We start from the raw sequence: 20848 nt of genomic DNA, 5'->3' as shown, positions 1-20848 counted from the left end.
GCCAGCTGCTCCTTGCTCACCAGCGATGGCCGATCTTGCTAGCGCACTCGATTCTCTGTTGATGTGCTGCTCGCTGCTGCTCTCTGTTAATGTGCTGCTCGCTGTTGGCCTGCGATCCCACCTGCTATGTGCTCTCACCAGCGATGCTTCTGTTCGCTACCGACGCTTGCACTGCTCAAGCGATCACCAGCGCCCGCTCTTCTCACTATTGGCGCCCATTATAAGGCTTCAAAGCCTTAATAATAAGAAAGAAGCTTTTCCACAAGCTTTTTACCGAGTCTTCTTCATGGCTCTGATACCAATGATAACTAGAGAGAGAGTGACTTGATCAATTGTCTGGCACACTTTATTATGCACTCGGCAAAACCTATATATACATTGTCTCGAAAGCAAATTGCTTTCTTCCAAAAATGAAAAACAAAACATGCTTTTCTCTAATTGCTTTTTGTTAATTAATAACAAATACCTCTAAGTAAGAGCTTGTTCCTATGCCTTCTAGCTTTTCTTGAGCTTACACTCTTCAACAAAATCCCTCCCTGAAGAGGCAATGAAACCTTCACCTATCTCATAGTAAATTGGGCATTTGAAAAGATAGCACTCCTCCGTTGACCACTAGTGAACAGAACAAGCAGATCCTGTTCTCTCTCTCTGGCAATGCCCCCTTCTCACCAAGTCTCCACCCTCAGGTGATGTCATGAGACTTTGATCTAGCTGATCTCAATCCTCATGGCATGTGACATGTGTCTGTGAAGATGGGCAAGCTTCTGAATAAAGACATTTTCTGTGACCCTCATAAAATGATCCTGTTAGAACTACATCTTCATGGTAAGCTGCACTGGATCCATCCATGTGACGTATTCAGACTGTAGTGGAAAGGGGGAAGGCGATCCAAAGGCTAAGAAGAGAGAGGATAAGGAGGCAGAAAGAGGGAGCAGGATGGAGAGAGGCAGCTAGGAAGCACATGATGAAGGGCGGGTTAAGGAAGGCTTAGGATGAGCAGTTATCAGAAAAGGCAGCAGTGTGAACAGACTAAGGTAAAATAGCAGAGGTGTGAAAAACAGCAGCAACAAGTAGGGTTGGTACAAAACCGGCAATAGGAGCACTGATGGCAGGCCAAAACAGGTAGCTAGAACAAAACCAGAGGCAATGTGAGAAAAAATAGGGGCAGCAAGCAATGTGGACTTGCCACATAAACAGCAGCTTGTGGTGAGTTCAAAACTCAAGCAATTTGAGCAACCTAAACACTATTGCTATTTTCCCTTTGCTGCAGTGGAAACTTAAATAGTGTACTCACAAGCTTAAAAGCAAACCACCTGCTCCAGCAAGACCCGGTTTTCTTCTGCCATGCCATCTTTTTCCTTCTGCAGAAATGCTACGCTAGCTTTTAGCTCGGAATCCAACCTACATGCTTCGTCTTCCATGGACTTGAGCCTTTCCCTAAGCTTTCTTATTTCCTTATTGTATCTTTCAACCTCAGCTTCAGATGAGGTTGCTCTTTCCAACGCTTTCACCAAGTCCTCTTGCAATATCTCCACCTGTTATAACAAGATGTTCAAAATTGGAAAACAAGTATGGGGTGTAACAAAAATTACATACACAAACAACAGCTTTCAGGGGAGCCGGAATGTCAAACAGTTCAGCAGAAGCAATCAAATTGTACAATGACCATGTAAACTACGGAATTGAAACACAGACATGCATGCACAAGCACACTGCACTGGGTCCCAATGGCCAAGATGCCCCCCTTTTTGCGAAGTATTTGCTTTACTCGTATGAAAATGGAGGTAGAACAGTCTCTTTTTACCTTACTGTGCTCTAAATGTCTTACCAAATGGACAGGTTTTGCAGAGCCTCGGGCGCTTTGATCAACTGGCACAAGTCGTGTGGGTTGTGGGTCAGTTCTGTGCCCCCCCCCGACTTGGAGGCCAGTTGAGGGGTTTCAGTGGCTGCCCCCCGGCACTACAATGCGCTATTTGGGATGCTATGTGGGCATCGACATATCTCCGGAGCAGCAGATAGCCCCCCTTCTTCTGAGCATTCGGAAGAAGCTTCTGTATTGGAGTACCGCTCGTTTATCTCTGGCTGGCCGAGTGGTTGTGGCCAACCAGGTTCTGCTTGCTACCATGTGGTACATCACTTCTTGTTGGGCCTTCTCTCGGGCGTGCATTGGCCAGGTGCAGAGGCTCATCAGGAACTTTCTTTGGTCCGGTGGCGACGGGCGGCCCGCCAGGGCCAAGGTGGCATGGGCTGTGATCACTCAGCCGAGGGAGAGAGGCGGCCTGGGCGTAGTTGATCGCGATCCAACCATATGACCACTGGGAAGTCGGATCAAGGGGTTCCAGATCAATGGCTGCCTCAGGTGCTCCTCATCGGTGCCCGGGGGAGTCTGGAAGAGTGACGGCCTCAGATGCTCCCAGGCCCTCAGAAGGCTAGCTGCAAAACGCTCCTCGAAACCAAGGCCCACTCCTCTGGATCGCTGCTCTGTAAAGATCCACCTGATGCTGGGGGTCCAGGGGCCGCTAAGAGAAGGAGTGCGGCTGAGAATCCTGGAAACAAGAAACTCCTTCCACAGCTCAGCGCCTGGTAGGAGGCCACGAACCACCAACTTGCCAAGCAAAGCCCCGGCTCTGACAAATAGTTTTATGTGTCATGGGGCCCGTTGAGCTCCGGCCCAGCCCAGTCCTTAGACGATTGGATATGTTTTCAGCAGCTACCTCTAGAGGGTCAGGAGAGGAGACTCAGCGGGATGAGGGGCAGAGAGTTGATGAGGCAGGACATTGAGGCGGCCATCCCCCGGGAGTGGCGGACTCCAGTACAGGACCCTCCACCTCCACAGTGGATGGGCGTCTTTACTCGGCATGAGATCCTTCTAGCGGTTTGCGGCTCAGCAGAGAGAGTCGCCCCACTCACCTTCGAGGTGGGAGAGGGAGGCCAGCTTCAGAGGACCCGACTAGATTTGGATGAGTTCCAGGGTTGTATCTTTCAGAGGGTGTGGGTGGTCGGCTTTCATCAGAGACAATGGCATGTAGACCCCTCACCGGCCTCGATAGGGGAGGACTATTCTTGGAGATTATGGGCTTGGGACAGCAGGCCTCTTATGGCGAGTGGCTTTGGCGAGATCCCTACTCGGCCCCTACCAGCCCAGGCACCCCCTTTTTTCAGTACACAGCGAGGCTGGGGCGGCGGATCCAGAGGCACAGGATAGCGGGCACCCCGGCGGCGGCCGAGCATTGGCGGCGACAGGGCCTTCCTTAGGGACTTCTGGCAGCGCCTTTGGGCCAGCTTCCGGCCCCGGAAGGTGACGCTTTTTCTCTGGCTTACAGCGCATAGAGGACTGGCTGTGGGGGCTTGGCTAGCTTTTGGCAGCCACCCAGCATCCTGCCCGCGGTGCGGCCACGCACAGGAGTCGCAGCGGCACTGCTTATGGGATTGCCCACATGCACAGCAGGTCTGGCAGCGTGCTCTCAGGATGGTTTTTGCAGGCTCGCCAGGTGAGATGATGGTGACGTGGGGTGCGGTGGCTTGGGCCATGGACAGCGGCCCGGCCCTTGGATACGAGGACGTCCCTGGCAGTGTGACCATCCAGGTCTCTGACAGGGCGATGGCGGTGGTTCCGATGCCAGACTTCTCTTCGGCAGCCTCCCAGGAGGGGGACGGGCACAGATGAGAGATGATCAGCAGCATGACGGCTTGGCACATATGGAGAGCCCGATGCAGGGAGGCCATAGACCGCCAGGCGACTCCACCGGCGGAGGTCATACAGGCCCTCTGGGTGGACATCATTCACAACTTGAGAGGACACTGGGGGAAACTTCAGGGCGACTCGGATCGCATGAGAGATCGCCGCAAGGCGTTCCTCCGCACTTGGCAGCCTGGCCCTTTCCTCATCGTGAGGGGCGAGGATGTCACTTGGCACTACAGGGCTCCAGTTTGGCTCTTCTCACCTCCAGGTGAGCTTTGTAGCCTTATGGCGTTTTCTCATTAACTAATAGAAGGATCGTTTTTCCAAAAATAAAAATAAAAATAAAAATAAATGTCTTACCAAACCAGAACCATTAAAAATTTCCGAACCCATCCAATTTTGTCCATTCCTAACTGTTCAACTCCTGTCGCTTTCCATTCGGATACAAAATGGTCCCATCCGAATTTGTCCATCCCTAACCATTCAATTCCTCCTGTCCCTTTCCATTTGGATCCAAAAGTCCTGGCTGTTCACAAGGCTGCATTTTCTCAAAAGAGGGCTCAGGGCTGATACGCACAAATAAGGCCTCTTAAAAGTCATTTTTCCCTCCCTTTTGCTGGTTGACCTGCTCGATGAGAAGTGGTAGCTTGAATCAGCCCCTTTTTGCCCTGATCCCCCCCTTCCCCCATTAAGAGGCTGTTCACCCACAGCCAGCAGGCCCTCTCCACATGTGATCGTTGCTCAGCAGTTTTGAGTGCTCCAAGGCTCTTTCAGTCGTGTCCAAATTAGGGATTTGGGTCTTAATTGGTTCTATATGATTGCTATGCTAGGGTTACCTACATGAACTAATTGTTCTCCAAGTGGGTTAAGTGACAGAATCTGACACCTAAGGCTTGAAAAGATCTACGTAGCTTGTGCCTGCTGACATGGAACAAGGGCTCAAAATGGGGTCACGGCATATGACAAATAATCCTTAAAAAGGTACTACAAGTATGGCACCGATGTTGAGCCAGTGTGTCACATGGCACGTTAGTGCATGGGTGCATGTGACAAGTACTTGTTGCTTTATGGAGATGGTGGAGAAGGTGTTGCTTCATGGAGATGGTGGAGAAGGTGTTGAAAAAGCTGAGGATGAAAGAGGGAGGGGAAGGCCGCATCTTAAAGCCCATGAATGCAGCCTACCTGTGGCCCAAATGGGCAGCCACCTGGGCACTCGTCACCCTCAGGCTCTTGGTTGTGTGAAGTGCCCAGATCATGGCGTGCAAGCAGCCCAAACCGTCTCCAAACCTCTGTACAATCCTTCTATCTGTTCTTTATTGCTGGTAATCAGCCTGAAATTCCAAGCTTGGAACATGTTCTGGTGCCAAATCCGACTTCCCTCAGCCATCAGGTTCTAGATTGGCTATCTCTACCGTAAAACTAGAATCCCCACACATTTGAGCTGCTCAACTTTAATTATCCTCACAAATAGGGGTCTAAAAAATGTGTGAGAGCTAGAACCCGGGCGTGTGCCTGGGTTTTCTAGCACTCACCCTCATATACATACCCCAAGGGGAACTTAGCCTCCTCTCCCTTGCCCCCTTTCCTCTTCTCCCCCTCTTTTTCCTTGTTTCCTCTCCCTTTCCTCCCTTTGTCTGTCCTTAATACATTGTATCAGCCCATTTCAGTGCTCTTTTGGTTAGTTGTGCTTATTTTCTGGCTTTTGTCTGCCGTGGGGGATCCTTCATGCAAGGAGTCATCCATGGAGCCGCTGCAAACTTCCTGAATGAGGCCACCCTCAACTACCCCTTTTTCTGAGTCACTCCTCCAGCTCTTTTTGTCATTTATGGCCTTGCTAGGGGCCATCACCAACAGCAGACCGACCTATGAGTAAGAACACTGATGCTCAGTTTCTTGACTGTGGTAGGATGAGTTCAACTCTTTTGGTTTAAAGTGTCATTTGGAGGAGCCTCATTGCATTATGCACGATTATAGCATATTTTGTGAGATGGAAGTATGGTTTCTATGTTAAGACCTCATCTTGTAAACCATGTCTGGTTAGCCAAACATAGGAACATGAGGACACTGGCATCTAGCTCACTGCCCACAACCATAGTCTTATCAGCTGCAAGACCCATACGAGCAAGAAAGTTATGAGTCTTATGACCTGCAAGACCCATATGAGCAATATGATTCATATGGTTATCATGAACAAACTCCAACCATAGATTATGTCTCCTTGTTCAAAGCCTTGGTGCAATAGCGGGCGAGAGACCTCAACGATATGGCACGTAGGCCACAGTTTCAATGCTTTTGATGCAAAGGCCTACACCATATTGCGGAGTGTCCTCACACAATGCTCTTGCACACCGAGACCACCCAAGTATTCCAAGCACTCCGAATCTGGAGCCACACCCAAATGTCATCCAATATGGTGGAACATGTTACGAGTGTGGATTTGAACATGCTTACAAGGATTGTCACAACAAGGTGACAATTGCTCCAGTGGAAAAAGCATCAGCCACTTCGATGAGCCTTAACCTGTTGAGTGTACAAGGAGGACTTATTCATACAGATTCCCTTGATACTCTAACAAGGCTCCAAGCCAAGACAAGGGCAGCATCCAACGCTGCAAATAACTAGAAAGCTCAAGCTTCGACCTTGAAGCAGCCAGCTAAGAAGCCACAAGCGCAAGCCCCCCAAAAGACCAAAGCAACCCTTGAAAAGGCCGAAGGACCAGAGCCAAAGATCCAACTGTCAAAGAGCACACTGAAGTGCAACACCCTATCAATTATAAAGAATGACAACATTGTGACCATTGAAAGTGGTTGAGACGAGACCTCTAAAGCTACCTCTCTTGGTGAGACATTGGAAGATCTCCCGCTCAAGCCTGCTCTTGACAAAGGGAAGAAATCGATCAGCTATGCTAACCTCCCCAAGAAACTAAAAGAGTACCCCAACCGGGTGTTGGAGAGGGAGCAAGTGAAACAATCGATTAACTATGCTAACCTCCCTAAGAAACTAAAAGAGTACCTCAACCAATTTACCAAGTGTTGGAGAGGGAGCAAGTGAAACAAGCTCAAGAGCTTCTAAGGAAGGTACAGGTTGAACTAGAGCCGATCCGTGAGCAAGTAGTCGAGTATGAACCACCGACCCCACCTGAGCGCATCCCAAACCCCATTCCACTGCCGACCCTAGAACCAGTAAGGGAACCTCAGAGCTTGCCGAAGGTCAAGACCAAATGTACCCATGAACAAGTTGGGACACTATTTTAAAAGCAATGAAATGAATGTCGTGCTGCCTGAGCTGACTATAGAAGCTCAAGAGAACCACATCATGCTAATGCCGCTTAAATGAGTAGTCTTTGTGATGGAGATGAGCTCGACTCCTTTGAGGAAGCCTTGGAAAATGAACATTGGATGAGAGCCATGCATGCCAAAATGGAACATGGGATTTGGTTGACTTGTCCCATGGTAAGAAAGCTATTGGTACAAAGTGGGTTTACAAGGTCAAAAGAAAGTTTGCTCGTACAATTGACAAGTACAAAGAAATACTTATAGCAAAGGGGTATGCTTAGCAAAAGAGCATTAACTATGATGAGACTTTTGCACCTACTTCCAGGATGACCACCATCAGAAGTGTTACTGCATTGGCTGTCGTTGGACATACGGTTTGGAGTGTTCAGTTGAGCAAATTTATGCACAGCCCAAGGACAAAGCATTGGCCAACACATATGCGTGTGTTCAGGTGCTTACAGGACACCTAGTCTCTTCTATGCCGGGGGGTGATTTTCAGCTCCATGCTTGCTCACAGTGATTCGGATCGGGCTGGTGATTATGACACAAGGCAGTCCACAAGTGGGAATTTCTTTTTCCTTGGGAGCTCATGCATATTATGGTTGAGCAAAAAGCAACCTACTAAGGCTACTTATTCATGTGCTTTCACTACTACGATTGAGTGTGTATGGCTGAGGAGATTGATGGCACATCTTCGTGGGAGTCAACAAACACCCACTTCCATTCTCACTAATAGTCTGAGTGTTATGCAGCACGGAATCTAGTCTTCCATGCTCGCACCAAGCACATAGAGATACATTATCACTATGGCAAAGATGGGCTACATGCAGGGGAGGTCAATTTGGTTTACTCTCCTACACATGAGAACATTGCAGATTTGTTTACTAGGGCATTGCCTAGAGAGAAGCTTGAAGCTCTCCACCATAGATGTCAAGTACGAAACGAAGGTACGAAAAAACGGTACTGGTACGAGACTTTTAAATTTTGAAAAATAAGTTCAATTGAGGTACGGTCCACTTTAAAAAGCACTTGAAAAATAGATATTTGTACACATTTAGAGAAGGAAAGTCTAGAGAAGTTGTCATAAACTAGATTCTAGAAACAAGTTAAAACATTAGTACAAAGAGACATGAATGGTGAACATATGTGTGCGGCATGCTAGAAAGAAAGAAAGAAAGAAAGCTGTATTAACGTCTACTAGAGGCCGAACTCGACCTATGAGACAAATCAATGTACAATTGTCAATGTCTTCTGGATGTCCAAAAAAAAAAGGACAAAATGAACATGAAATAAACTATCAAAGTACTGAGCTAGTGGGGGGGTGTGATGGATGGAGCACTACTGCTAGAGACTCAATATGCAACCTATATGCGCAGGGTATACAAGAATGCAATGCACAGAGAGAGAGAGAGAGAGAGAGAGAGAGAGAGAGAGAGAGAGAGAGAGAGAAATAAATAAATAAAGTTATATTAACATCTACAGAAGACCCCAAGGGCCTATGAGACCAAAAGTAATACAATGGTACCATGGATATACTGAGCCATGGGGGGGGGGGGGAGAGGGAGGGTAGAGAGGGAGAGCCTAGGTAGTAGAGCTTGAGAGAGAGAGATATGGGGCCAAAGCGGGCTGCCTTGTTGCCTTGGGGGCTTGGGCAAAGGGTGGGTAGGGGTAGGGCAGGCGGGACACACCATCCAACAGATAATGGTAGGCTGAAGGAGAGAACCATGCAACAGATAATGGCAGGCGGGACACACCTTCCAACGGAGAATGGCGGGCTGAAGGAGAGAACCATGCAGCAGATAATGGCAAGCTGAAGGAGAGAGGCAAGGGCGGTCGCGAGACACAACATCCAACAGATAATGGCAGGCAACAAGGCAAGCGGGACACGCCATCCAACAGATAATGGTGGGCTGAAGGAGAGAACCATGCAACAGATAATGGCAGGGTGAAGGGGAGAGGCTAGGGCGGTTGGCAATGCCAAAAAAAAAAAACAGCAAAAAAAACGTCTTTCTGATCGTACCGTCCAGCCAGGTACGGAACAAAACGATCCTGTACAAAACGGATTGTTTTGCGCAACGAAACTATCATGAAAAAAAAAGCGTCCTGACCTCGTACCGTGCACTCGTCCTGTTTCGTACCGGATTTTACGTACCTGTGGTGCGGTATGCATCCTGCAGACAACTACGCTCTCCACAAAGCTTTGAGCTTACTCCCATTTGGAAAGCGATCTACTACCATGTACATATTCACACTATCATGTGGGGCAGGGAGAGGGGGGAGAGATGATTTTGTCATGTGCACCTGGACATATCTGTACAGCAGGACCTGGAGTGGAAACTGGTCCCTTGTGAGCCCCAGTCAAGGATGGGTCAGCCAAGGTTCCACTCTAAGCGTCCAAGGTCAAGTGTACAAGTCATGTACATGGTCTTGGTCAGGCGTGCAAGTCCCACACATGAAGTAGTGCCAGTCCGTACTGTGAGTCACCCTCTAGAGTGATGATACGCATTCCAGGTGTTCTGCTTGTAGCCAGATACCAGGCATCTAAGTAGGAAACATGCAGTTGCAACTTGCATGTAAGAGAAGGGGGCAGCCCTTTGGGCTACCACAGAAAAGGGGTTTGTATCCCTCACCTAAGAGAAGGGGTAGGCCTTGACCCTTAGGCCACCCTTAAGGGCCAACCATGGCCAATGCACAACAGCCAAGACTATGGCTGGGCATGCTGTCGGCCAGGCATAGAGCGGACAGGGCAGCAAGGTGGCCAGCCCTTATGGCTTGGGCAGCCAGACTTGTAGGAGGCCAGGGCACAGTGGCAGCCATGCGTAGGGTCAACAGCATAGCAAAGGCGGCTAGAGCATTGGTAAAACAGGCGCTTATTTAAAGCATATGAACAAGTCATGGAGATAAACATAAACAAGTCGACCCCTGTTGGAACCCACCGACCAGCACAAAAAGGACTATAAAAGCATTGTCTAGGATTCATTTGAGTCATCTCACAATTCACAAAGGGCTGAAGAACTCCGAAGGCCAGGACAGCCAAAGGAAGCCTAAGCCAAGCTAAAGCTTGAAGGTAGAGAGTCAGGTCCTCTACAGGCTGAAAGTCTACAGCCACACAAGATCTATAGATTTGCGTTATTTTCTCATCATTCTAATAAAGCATATACACCATCTGTGGTGGGGGCCCTACAAAGGATATTCGGGACCCAATATTGTGTCCGAGAGGAGTTACCTCAGACCGAGCCTTTGCACTCCAGCGTGCCCGACACCCTCACCCCCCCCCCCCCCCCCCCCGAATCGGCCACGATCACCTCATCAGCTCCAGATCCAGGACATGCTCCACTGCCATCGAGCTACCTTTCCACGTGACATAGGTGAGGGAGACCTCTCGGCCATACTCATTAGCCCCATGCTTGATATTTTGGAGAGTGGTATACCATCTACTCGGAGCTGATGTTGCTCTCATGTTTCTATGTTCTTAGTATTCCATGATGAGTTTCCATGGACAGTTTTGTATCACCCCACTGAGATAGCTATGTTTATGTTTTCTTTCTGTTTTATTTTCCATTCCATGATGAGATATGCCATGGAAATTATTGTAACACTTTGGTCTCATAGGCCCATTGGGTCTTTAGTAGACGCGTAATATATCTTTCTTTCTTTCTCTCTTTTTCGGCACATATCTCTCTATTTTGTGCGTTATCTTTGTCACGAAGAATTGGTGAATTCTTTCCATTGAAGAACCAATTCTATTCATCAAGCTTCCGCATGTTACATTGGTATCAGAGCCTTCTTCCTTAAGTGTGAAGATTCAGCCAGAAAACCAGAAAACCAGAAAAAAAAAATCGCTTGTGTGGTTGGTTTCTAGACTTGAAGGAACACCCCTTTTGGTGTGACTCTTGTCCCTTGAAGGATAGTTGGTTTTTAGCCTCCGGAAGCTTCCATAAAGTCTCCCACACGCATAGTGGATGGTTTTGTTGCGGTCCGGAAAGGACATAACTATTCCCACTATGGCGAACTTTGATGAAGAGAGAGAACAAAGAAATCCGGAACAAGGAGCACCGCGCAGTCCTTCGGGGACAACACACATGAGTGTGCACGAGATGTTCCAGACTATGATGCAAGCACTCACAAACCAAAACACCAAGTTGGGAGAGCAGAAGGTGCAGATCGTGGCCTTGAAAGAAAGAACCCATACTCCAATTCCTTTTCCTCCGTCCTTTTCCCAAAACCCGATAGCAGATCCTTGTCTAGGTAACCCTCCTGAAGGGTTACTACCATAGCCGAGTTCGCCACTCGAGTTGCAGATTCAATTGATGGAAGACCGTGAGGCACCATCCTGTGCCACCACACAAGAAGATGACAAACGACGCATGGAGCACGAAAGATTTCTTGCGGCGTTAGACGCAAGAGCAACACCAGCTTCTTCCTCGAGTCATCCTCCCGAGAGGATGAACTTCAATAAGTTTAATGGTAAGCTCTACCCCACGACCCTTTATTCTCGGTTGCATCAATTCAAAGCTTATTTTGCTGCTATTAAGAAGAATGATTTTGACAGAGTGATCTTGACTAGTTGGTATTTAGAGGGCGAGACCATCCCACGATGGACTTAGTGGGCTCATGCCTACACCAACTTCGGTGTGGCAGATTATGTTTGGAACGAATTCGTCTTAGATCTTAAGTGGCGGTTTCTACCACCCCGTTACCTTGAGTGACTCAAAGATGAGTTCAAGGGGGCGTGTCAAAACGCACAACCAGTCCTCTAGTATGCCAACAAAATTTCGAACTTGTGTTTGCAATTGGGCATTTCTGATAAGGACAAGAAAGGGTAGTTGCTCTATGGCCTTGACACTGAAATCCAATGGGAAGTGCACGTATGTTTCAGCCATCCACCTTCGAGGATGTACTCTCGCTTGTGCAGAGTACTGAGATGAAGTACAATGGAGGAAAACCCAAGAGTTCCCAACCTTCCACTCCCAAGGCACCCGTCTTGGGGGAGAAAGGCCAAAACCAGACGGGGTCTTCCCCAAGACAAAGCATGGGAGCCTTTGGCTCCAAGAACTCGACAAATGCACCCAAGCTCACTCCAGACTAGAAAGCTCAGGCAGGCAAGACCGGTGGTAAGCTCAGTCTAGAAGAAACAGCTCAGTACAAGAAGCAGAGTAGGTGTTTCTTTTGTCATACAAAAGGACACACTTCTAAGGATTATCCAAAAAAGACTACCACTCCTTAGACTACCACCCTAGCCTCCATAGTTTTCGTGGTGAACCCCGCTCCCACACAAACCCCAACGGTCGTCTCTAATTCTTCAGACTCCGGTTCTTTGGTTGGTGCAATCGTTAGTCCGGGAGCTTGAAGATAAGCAGAAGGGCGACCAAGACCAGGAGTATAAGCGCAATGAATTGCTTGCTCAAGACGTTTGGCTACATAGGTGGCCACAGAGGAGTCGTCTTGTTTGACAGCGGCAGCATGGAGGATGTGGTCATGGAACAGGCCGCTCGGCAAGCCCGGTTTCTATTGACTTCGGTCGACAAGAAGGTAGAGGGATTCAGCATAGGCATGATGACGAGCATCAAGTTTAAAGCTTAGGGTGCTAAACTAGTTATTCAGGGCATAGAATTTGTACGAGATTTTATGGTTGTCTCTCTTGTAGGAGGGGCAGACATTATTTTGGGAATTCAATCGTTTCACAAGTTCCAGCCAGACATTGATTGGGATAGGCACACTTTTCGGATTATTCGAAACGTGTCCAAAGTCCCACTAATCATTAAGTGTGAGCCAAGGATCTCGAACTTTCCTCTCATAAGCCACATGCAGGCTAAACGAGAAATCCAATGTGAATTGATTTATATCCAGACTGCCCAGATGGTGGCTTGTGCTTACCAATGCTTCCGAAAAGTACCCAGCTCTCCATGAATAGTTCCAAAAGATTTTTCTTCGAGACAATCTCCCTCCCTACCTCCCCCTGTCTAGACCAGAGGACCACAAGATTGACCTCCTCCTAGGCTTAAATCCCCCAAGCAAGTTTCCATACCGCCTATTCAAGACAATGGAAATGGAGTTGGATCACCAACTCCACATCAACAAGTCCTCTGACCTCTGGGCGGATCTTACAGATATGCTTAAGGGTGTCAAGACTAGAAGGCAGCCGATCCGAATAACTCCACGAGCTTTGGAGGCATTTAAGAACCTCAAGGTGGCCTTGTCAGAGGTTCCTTGTCTAGCGCTTGCCTCGTGGGATGAGTCGTTCCAGGTAATCACCGATGCAAGTAACACCACGCTTGGAGTTGTTTTACAACAGAATGGCCATCCAACAGCTTACATGTCTTGTAAGCTGCTACCCGCATTAAAGAATTACTTGGTTTATGATAGGAAACTCCTCGTAGATGATTCACGCTTTGAAACATTGGAAGCATTTCCTTTATGGCCAAGACTTTGAGATTCACACTGACCATTAGACATTGCATTGGATTCAGACAATGCCAAGTGCACAGTGGAGTGATCGTCAGCACCGCTGGAGCCAAATTTTCCAGCAATTTGGTAGCATGATTGAGTATCTTCCAGGACAAGCCAATCCAGTGGCCGATGCTTTGAGTAGTAAGGAAACAGTGACTCTAATTCAGCCCACTAGACTAGCCCTCGTTGGTATGGGACTAGATGATATAAAGCACACGTACGCGGATTCCATGGAATTCGGTACACACTGGGAACAGACATTGGATGCCATAGGACCATGCCACTTTTTGATATGGGATGGTTGGCTTTTTTACAAAGGCCGGCTTTGTGTCATGAAGTCATTCAGGGCAACTCTTCTCCATGACACCCATGATGCCATCACTCGTGGTCATAGGGGCATGAACTCGACTCTGGAGAAGTTAGAGCGGCAGTTTTATTGGCCAAGAATGAGGCGAGACATGTTCACTCATGTGCAACAATGTGAGATTTGTCAGAAAGTGAAAGCGTCTCATGGGAAGAAAGCAGGGTTGCTTCAACCACTGCCTATTCCTAAGAGACCTTTCCAGGATATATCCATCATCTTAGGTAACCCCTAAAACCCAACACTCCTCTCGCTGCACCAAATGGACTACCCTCTCAAACCAATATGGTGATCCAAGACCTCGCAGACAAAGACGAGGGCCACCACCCAAGCATGAACCTCAACCATCCCTCAAGGAGGTCCCCAAGCAAGAGTGGATACCCAAGAGCTCTACACCGCAAGTGGCAATATTGTGGATTGGAATATCCCTAAGATTGCAAGTAGCAAGGGATTAACTTGGTGAAAATCCTATTGTGCACTTCTATGGAGTGAGCAGGGTGAAAAGAAAATTGAAACTTGGGAAGCTGAACGTTTGTATCGGTAGCTTGGTCCTAAGTTGTCATCTTGGATGGCGAATGTTGTTAAGGGGATGAGAATGTCATGACCCTAATTGGTTGATTGATAATTTGGCAAGAATCACGTGGATCAAGGCCAATTTTTCAATCTTCACGCAAGGATATGTAGATCGAGGCCAAGAGATGAAGCAAAATGCTGGAAGATAAGTTGTCCAAAGGATAGCAATACACATAGCGGCAAGAGGATGTGCACCATCACTTGCAAGCTTTAAGTGTGAATGCTAGTCTAAGGAAAGCGGCCGAAGGAAGACTGGGTTCATGGGCTAAGCCAGGCTAGTGAGAGAGCCCACCAATGGTGTGTATGCACGAGGGAGCTAATGACCGGGACCAGAGGTTGTGTGCAGACGAGCATGTTCTCACTTGGGCGCCCTTACCGAACCCACCAAGGAAGAATGTATTGTCAGTCATCGTCATGGTGGTACTAAATTCAATATCATAATAAAGCAAATACACAGCAAAGTAGCAGCCCTTAAGTGGGTTGGTTGGGGCCCAATCGGGTGTATTTATGTCATTCTCTCCTCTCTCATCTCTTCAAAAGTTAATTGCAGCAAAGTGACATCTTCCACTATACATGTAACAGCAGTGTGGACTCATCATCAGCCATTATTGGGAGCTTGGTAGCAAGGCAGAGGCCATTGCCAGTACTCCGATGTTTTGGATGAAGCATAGTCGATCTTCTAATATGATACCACTTACACTCTTTCTGCTATCTAGAGCGCAGGATTCAAGGTCTCTATGAGTCAGCAGCACAGTGCCGATTCCCTATTTGAATCTTCACATCGTTATATTCTGATCAAAACTTTCAAAACAATGAAAAATCATCATTAAGAGCCATACCTCTGAAGAGTCATGATGTTGTCCATTCATATTCTCTAGTGCACAAAGTTGGGCTCGTAGTTGGGCAGAGTCTGCGAGTGCATGTACCAAATGCTGCTCCTTCTTTTCCATGTCTTCTTCTAAGGATAACAAGCGTGCCTCGTCTCGTTGAGCCTCTTCCAGCACCTTCTTAAGCTCTTGACTAAATACTGTCTGAGACAAAAAGAGCAGCAATTTAGTAGGCTACGTTACCACAAAGTTCACTAGAACTTCCAAATTTACAGCTAGTCAAAAGGCTGGCAGAATATAGAACATTACAGGTCAGCATTTTAGTCACTTAACTTATTAAAATCATTCATTCTCACCACCAATCATAGACCACCATGTAGATCATGGAGATTGGAAGCCGGTAACAGGCAGCATGTATCTTAAAGCACTTAAACTTCTATTTGATTAACAATACAATGAACCACAAAGATTATGCCACACAAGAACATATTATAGTACACATGCACACTAAGGGTCAAAGTTGCCCCCCCCACCCCCCAGCCCCTCGCAAGTATTCTATTACCAAAGGAGAATTTGTTTGTACAAGCTCTGTGTGTCCGGGAAAAACCTCGGCCGGCACGCCAAGATTTCCAAGATCAATGATGCAATGAATACAAGTTGTAAACAAGATCTACCAATGTTGGTTCATCCAACGGATCCCCTTGCCAGCAACCTAACAAGCAAGAGATCCAAATCTCTAGATGCAACAGGGCAAAACCTAGCCATCCATCTAGAGAAGCAAGCACAGGTGTACCTTCTATTAAGTATGAAAAAATATACAAGAGAGAGGTTTGTTTTTTGTTTTGTGGCTATTATTGTTACAAGTAATTTTGATTAAGGTATTTTTGGTTGTTGTGGTTGTTATAAGCAATAGATTAAGGTTTTTTTGAACAAGGTGGAAATCTCAACAAGTCTGGTACCTTATGCTGCCAACAAGGTCCCATATGAGTGGGAGTGAAAAAGATGCCATAATCCCACTCTCATAAATTGGTCATGCTTTCTCTCTACAACCCTTGAACATCCCTAGATTCTAGCCCAAGTGGCCATGTGGGTGTGGATGATCACTCGAAATCCTACAAATGCATTGTGGCTCATATACCAAATTTCCCTCAATGGCCTCAGTGCATCTAGCCTTCCAAATGTGCCAAGCTACAGTACTGGCAATAATCTCCCATGCATTGTCCAACCTCTGTGCGGGGGGGACATATCCTAACCACGGCATGTCCTGAAGACAGCACCGCCGAGCAACTCCCTAATTGATCATAATGACCAGATCCATGGCGTTCCCTTCATACCTGAGCTGTGGGCCTTGCGATGTCAGCCAAATGATAGCACCAAAAGAAATGTAAGCATCCTGATTCCTTCCTCATTCTTCCAAGGAGTTGTGCTATCGCAATCAAAATGCTCTATGCTTCCTTGCACTTTCAGAGGTTCCAAATGTTCAGCTGCCTCAATCTCTCTTTCCACCCAAGTAGCTTCCTTTTCCTCCCACCTCTTTATCAACAATGTCAAGCAACTAGGACTTAGCTTGGAAGTTTTCCTCGGAGGCATCTTCTCTCTAGCATAGAATGGGAATATTAGTATTCCAGGTAATATTGCCATTTCCTCAGGAATGGGAATATTAGTATTCCAAGTAATACACACTTTATTAGATCCTTTCCCCGATGAATGATTTGAAGGAACACAGTTAAGACATCATCATCATCATCAGTTAGGACAGCAATTAGGACATCATCATCAGCAGCAGCAGCAGCAGCAGCAGCATCCGCATCCGCATCCGCATCCGCATCAGCATCAGCATCAGCATCCGCAGTATGGAGGGCATGGGAACCCAGTTGGCACAGCCATCAGTCGTCGACAGCAAGCGGCCAGTATCATCCAGTCAGTCCAATCAGCTAGCAGGTTTGGGCAAGCAGGGAAGTCAGTGCAGCAATTTAATTAATATTTTATACATTTTATTTGTCCAAGAACTGGCCAACAGCATCTCAACGGGCTGACCAGTTCCTCAAGCATATATATAAGCATCAAGTCATCATTTGCATTGCTCATTCAGCATAATCAACATTTTGAAGAAGTAGAAAGCAGTAGAAGTATGTAGAGGGCTAAAGGCCACCCCTATGGGGTAGCCCAACAGCCTTTGCAGATGTACAAACATTCAATTACCTTTTTGTAACATATAATACAAGAAAACCTGACACCAACTATCTCTCTTCTTCTCTCTCCTTTGTCTTAATCATGTTTAATTAGCACCTTGTTCTTAATCAGGCTTAGGACTGTGGATTAGTAGTACAAGGTTTCCGCACATGCAACATTGGTATCACAGCATTCAGGCTCAGTCACTAAGCAAGTCCCAAGGAGGTGCACAGATCCATCAGAAGAATGCAGCTAGGGTAGCATATGGAGTGGTTTGTAACGGCAAAGCTGGAGGAAAGCATTCTTTGGGGGTATGTCCTGAGAACCAGTACATCATTAAGCTCTCAGATCAGTTCCAAAGGCCTAGCAACAAGCATGATCAGTTCCGGTAGGTGACCCACTGTTGTGTTAAGGGAAAGGGATAGCAGGCATGGGGACAACGGTGCAAGAGATGCTCATATCTTCAGCAAGCCTTGGAAGTGAAGATCAGAAGTGGAAGCTGTTCATACAAAGTGTCAAAAGTCAGAGTCAAAGTAGAGGATCAAAATTAGAAGTCCAGGGAGGAAGGATGACAGAGTGTCCATACCGTCATCAAGTTTAACAGGAGGGGATGTCACGTGCACGCCCATGCCATGGCTAATCTTCAGCACAAACAGCGTAATCCCTACAAGAGAATGAGACCACAAGAAGCAAAGATTGATAACAAATGCATGAGAAAGAGAAGCTCTACACACCAAAACTTGGGCATCCGCTTTGGAGGACAAACCTCCACCTCTTAACATCTGAATCCTACAACCTAGCCGTGCAGTGTAAGCAAAGAAGGGGGCACAAAGCGACTCCTCTTTGTCCTCTGGATCCTACCATGTCCACTCTCTCCGGTCCACTGGAGACTCGTAATAGGCCGGCCCTGCCACATCCATACCCGCCATAGTCTCTCTCTCGCCACCTTGGCCAATGGAGGGTCGATGTGCCACTCATGCGCATGAAAACCAATCACCCTCACCCTTTGCAAGGTGCATCCCTTGAGGTCCTCTAAGGGGGTCTCTGATCTCTCTAATCTGCCATGAAGCCCAATAGAGAAGGTGAGTAAAGCAAAGTACTCATTCGTGCCATGAACTACCAAGAGTATACCATGCCTAGTGAACACTCCCAGCCACTGCTGCAGAGGAGAAGAATCCGGTATCGGGTCTAGCCACTCCGGAGAGATGGAAGAGTCAATGTCGAGGCTAAGTCGGTCTCGATCCCGGATCCCCATAAAGCCTCTCTCTCCAGAGCCTCTGGGGGTAGCTGTCTAGACTCTAAATGCAAACCAATCTCCTAAGTGACCTAGCGGGGCATATACTCAAGGCTCCTCCCCATGATACGTGCAAGCGATCCCCAAGCATGTGACCACTAGGCAAATGGACCATAGGATTCCAGATCATAGGCTGCCAGAGCCGCTCTTCAGAGGCTACTTGAGCTGACTGTTGTAGTGTCAGCCTGAGGTGATCCCAAGCATACAAGAGGTTGGCTGCAAATCTGTCCTCAAATGTTGGGCTAAAGCCACGTGCCCGCATCTCTTCTGCGAAGATCCATCTCGTGCTTGAAGACCAAGGGGCTCCCATGGTCGGCATGCGGGCACAGATCCTAGCCAGGAGGAAGTCCTTCCAAGGCTCACCGCCCAGAAGAAGACCTCAAATAATCAACTTTCCCAATAGGGCCCGGATCTGCATGGAGAGGTCGATGATGGCCATGCCCCCTTTGCGTCGCGGCTGAATGATCATTCTCCAGGCCACCTTGGCGCCCTAGTTGGTCTCGCATCACTGCCAGCCCACAGAAAGTTACGGATCAAACATTAAACCTGACTAATACATGCCCCGAAGAAAGACCACCAGGAGGTAATGTACCACATGGTGGCAAAAAGAACCTGGCTCGCCACCACTACCCGGCTAGTTAGAGAAAGCCAGGTCGCGAACTCCAGTATAACAGCTTCTTCCGAATGCTCAAAAGAACCTTCATTTCACTTGAGTTTCTCCAATAGTCTCTGATTTGCCCGTGCGAAATGGTCACGAGCTCCAGCATCCATTTCTAACCCTCCCCCCTCACCTAAGAGTCCTCTGAAGCCCTTTTTACCATGTGTTCATTATCCTCAAACCCTACCCACCAAGACAGCTCTCCTTCCTAAACTCCAACCAAATCCACAGCCTCACCCCGCTGCCCTCCGCATATCAGAGCTACCTGCTCCCTGTATCTCGGTACGAGCCAGCGTAAGGTCACAGCAGCATGGCAAGCATGCACCCAATCTAAGTTAATCTCGCACTAATCTACACTCCATTATCCATTTATTAATAAACTTCTTTGTCTCCAGCTATTTCCTCCCCCACTCGTGCCATGACGAGCCCATTTGCAGCATAAACCTTGGCCTCGTTCAGCATGAAAATCGGTCATTAGGCCACTTTGATTGCACTCCTTACTAAAAATGCCAGGAATATGCATTTTCTAGCTTACATCGGCACCTGCGTCTACACCCAAAGCAAGCTCTGACTAGCAGTAAGTACGAGCTAGTTGTGTGTTCGCAAGGCACTGCCTAATTGCATTGGCTGGTCTAATAACTAATCATTCTTCTCGAGATAGCCTCCTAGGAATGCAACAGCTATTTTCAAGAATTTTCAACCGGGAATTACGTGTATCATTGTGGTCATCTCCACATACCATCATTGCATTGTTGCTCTACCGTCCATGTTGGTGGGCAGCAATATGGCAAGAATGGTGCAACTTAGATTGGCCAGAATCATGCATGCTGTTTTCTTCCCCAATTGCCTTAGAACCTTACTGGAGTAAGAGAACGAGACTATAATGAAGAAGCAGAAAGAGGAGTTACAGCACCTTGAGATGAATGTTTCGCCATCGCTGAAATGCAAGTGCAGCGTCACTGACAGAATCGCTGCTAACGACGGCAGCCTTGAAATCGATGCTGTCAGTTGGGCCGTTCAGCGCAGCCGAGGCGCTAGCGAAACCTGAACAAACGGACGTTTCTTGAAGTGCTCCGCATTGGGAGTTGCGTCCAGGGTCGGGCGACGACGACGGAGTTTGTCGGACGTCGCTGACGGAACTCGCGGGATCGACGTCGTTGTCGGAACTCTGGTCATCACTGTAACTAAGAACGTTGCCTAGCCCCTTCAATTTTTCGAGCTCGTCGCGGACCCTGTGGTAAGGATTTCTGGCGCCAGGGGGGATTGTAGCTTCCGGCGTTTGGCTCGCTGCTGCTGCTACTACTGCCGCCGCCATGGCCAAGGCCTGAGGGGGACTCTGGCAACGCAGTTTCCTGGGCAAAGCTTTGTTGCTGCTCCTCGACTTCACCATCCTTAACTATCGACGGAAGAATGGGAATGGCAGTTGAGTGGGAATTCCTTTAATATATATATAAGTGGAGTGGGCATTCGTTTGCATTCGTTTAATTATACTAGTACTCAACCAGGGCATTCGTTTGCATTCGTTTAACTAGTATTGCACAGGCGCGTTGCTGCCG

General features: G+C 47.7%; 1 protein-coding gene across 6 annotated transcripts in view; it reads right to left on the bottom strand.

The window, feature by feature from the left end:
• The window catches only part of LOC147635170 (uncharacterized), a 57960-nt gene extending 37212 nt beyond the window's left edge, over positions 1 to 20748 (bottom strand). For 3 of the 6 annotated variants that reach the window (XM_086802358.1, XM_086802359.1, XM_086802360.1), the window contains exons 1-3: positions 20206 to 20745; positions 15181 to 15372; positions 1314 to 1535 (exon numbers count right to left, since the gene is read on the bottom strand). In XM_086802358.1, the coding sequence (XP_086658484.1) occupies positions 1314 to 1535; positions 15181 to 15372; positions 20206 to 20682 (891 nt within the window). In that variant the 5' untranslated portion in view covers positions 20683 to 20745. Of the gene's footprint in view, positions 1 to 1313; positions 1536 to 15180; positions 15373 to 20205 lie in introns of all 6 variants that reach the window. The other 3 variants (XM_086802362.1, XM_086802363.1, XM_086802364.1) reach the window with 2 other exon arrangements.
• Positions 20749 to 20848: the final 100 nt, after the last annotated feature.

This window comes from Cibotium barometz, chromosome 9, assembly GCF_041138505.1.
Source record: "Cibotium barometz isolate CiBa-2024 chromosome 9, ASM4113850v1, whole genome shotgun sequence".
Classification (NCBI taxonomy): Eukaryota; Viridiplantae; Streptophyta; class Polypodiopsida; order Cyatheales; family Cibotiaceae; genus Cibotium; species Cibotium barometz.
This window is presented reverse-complemented; position numbering and strand designations above follow the sequence as displayed.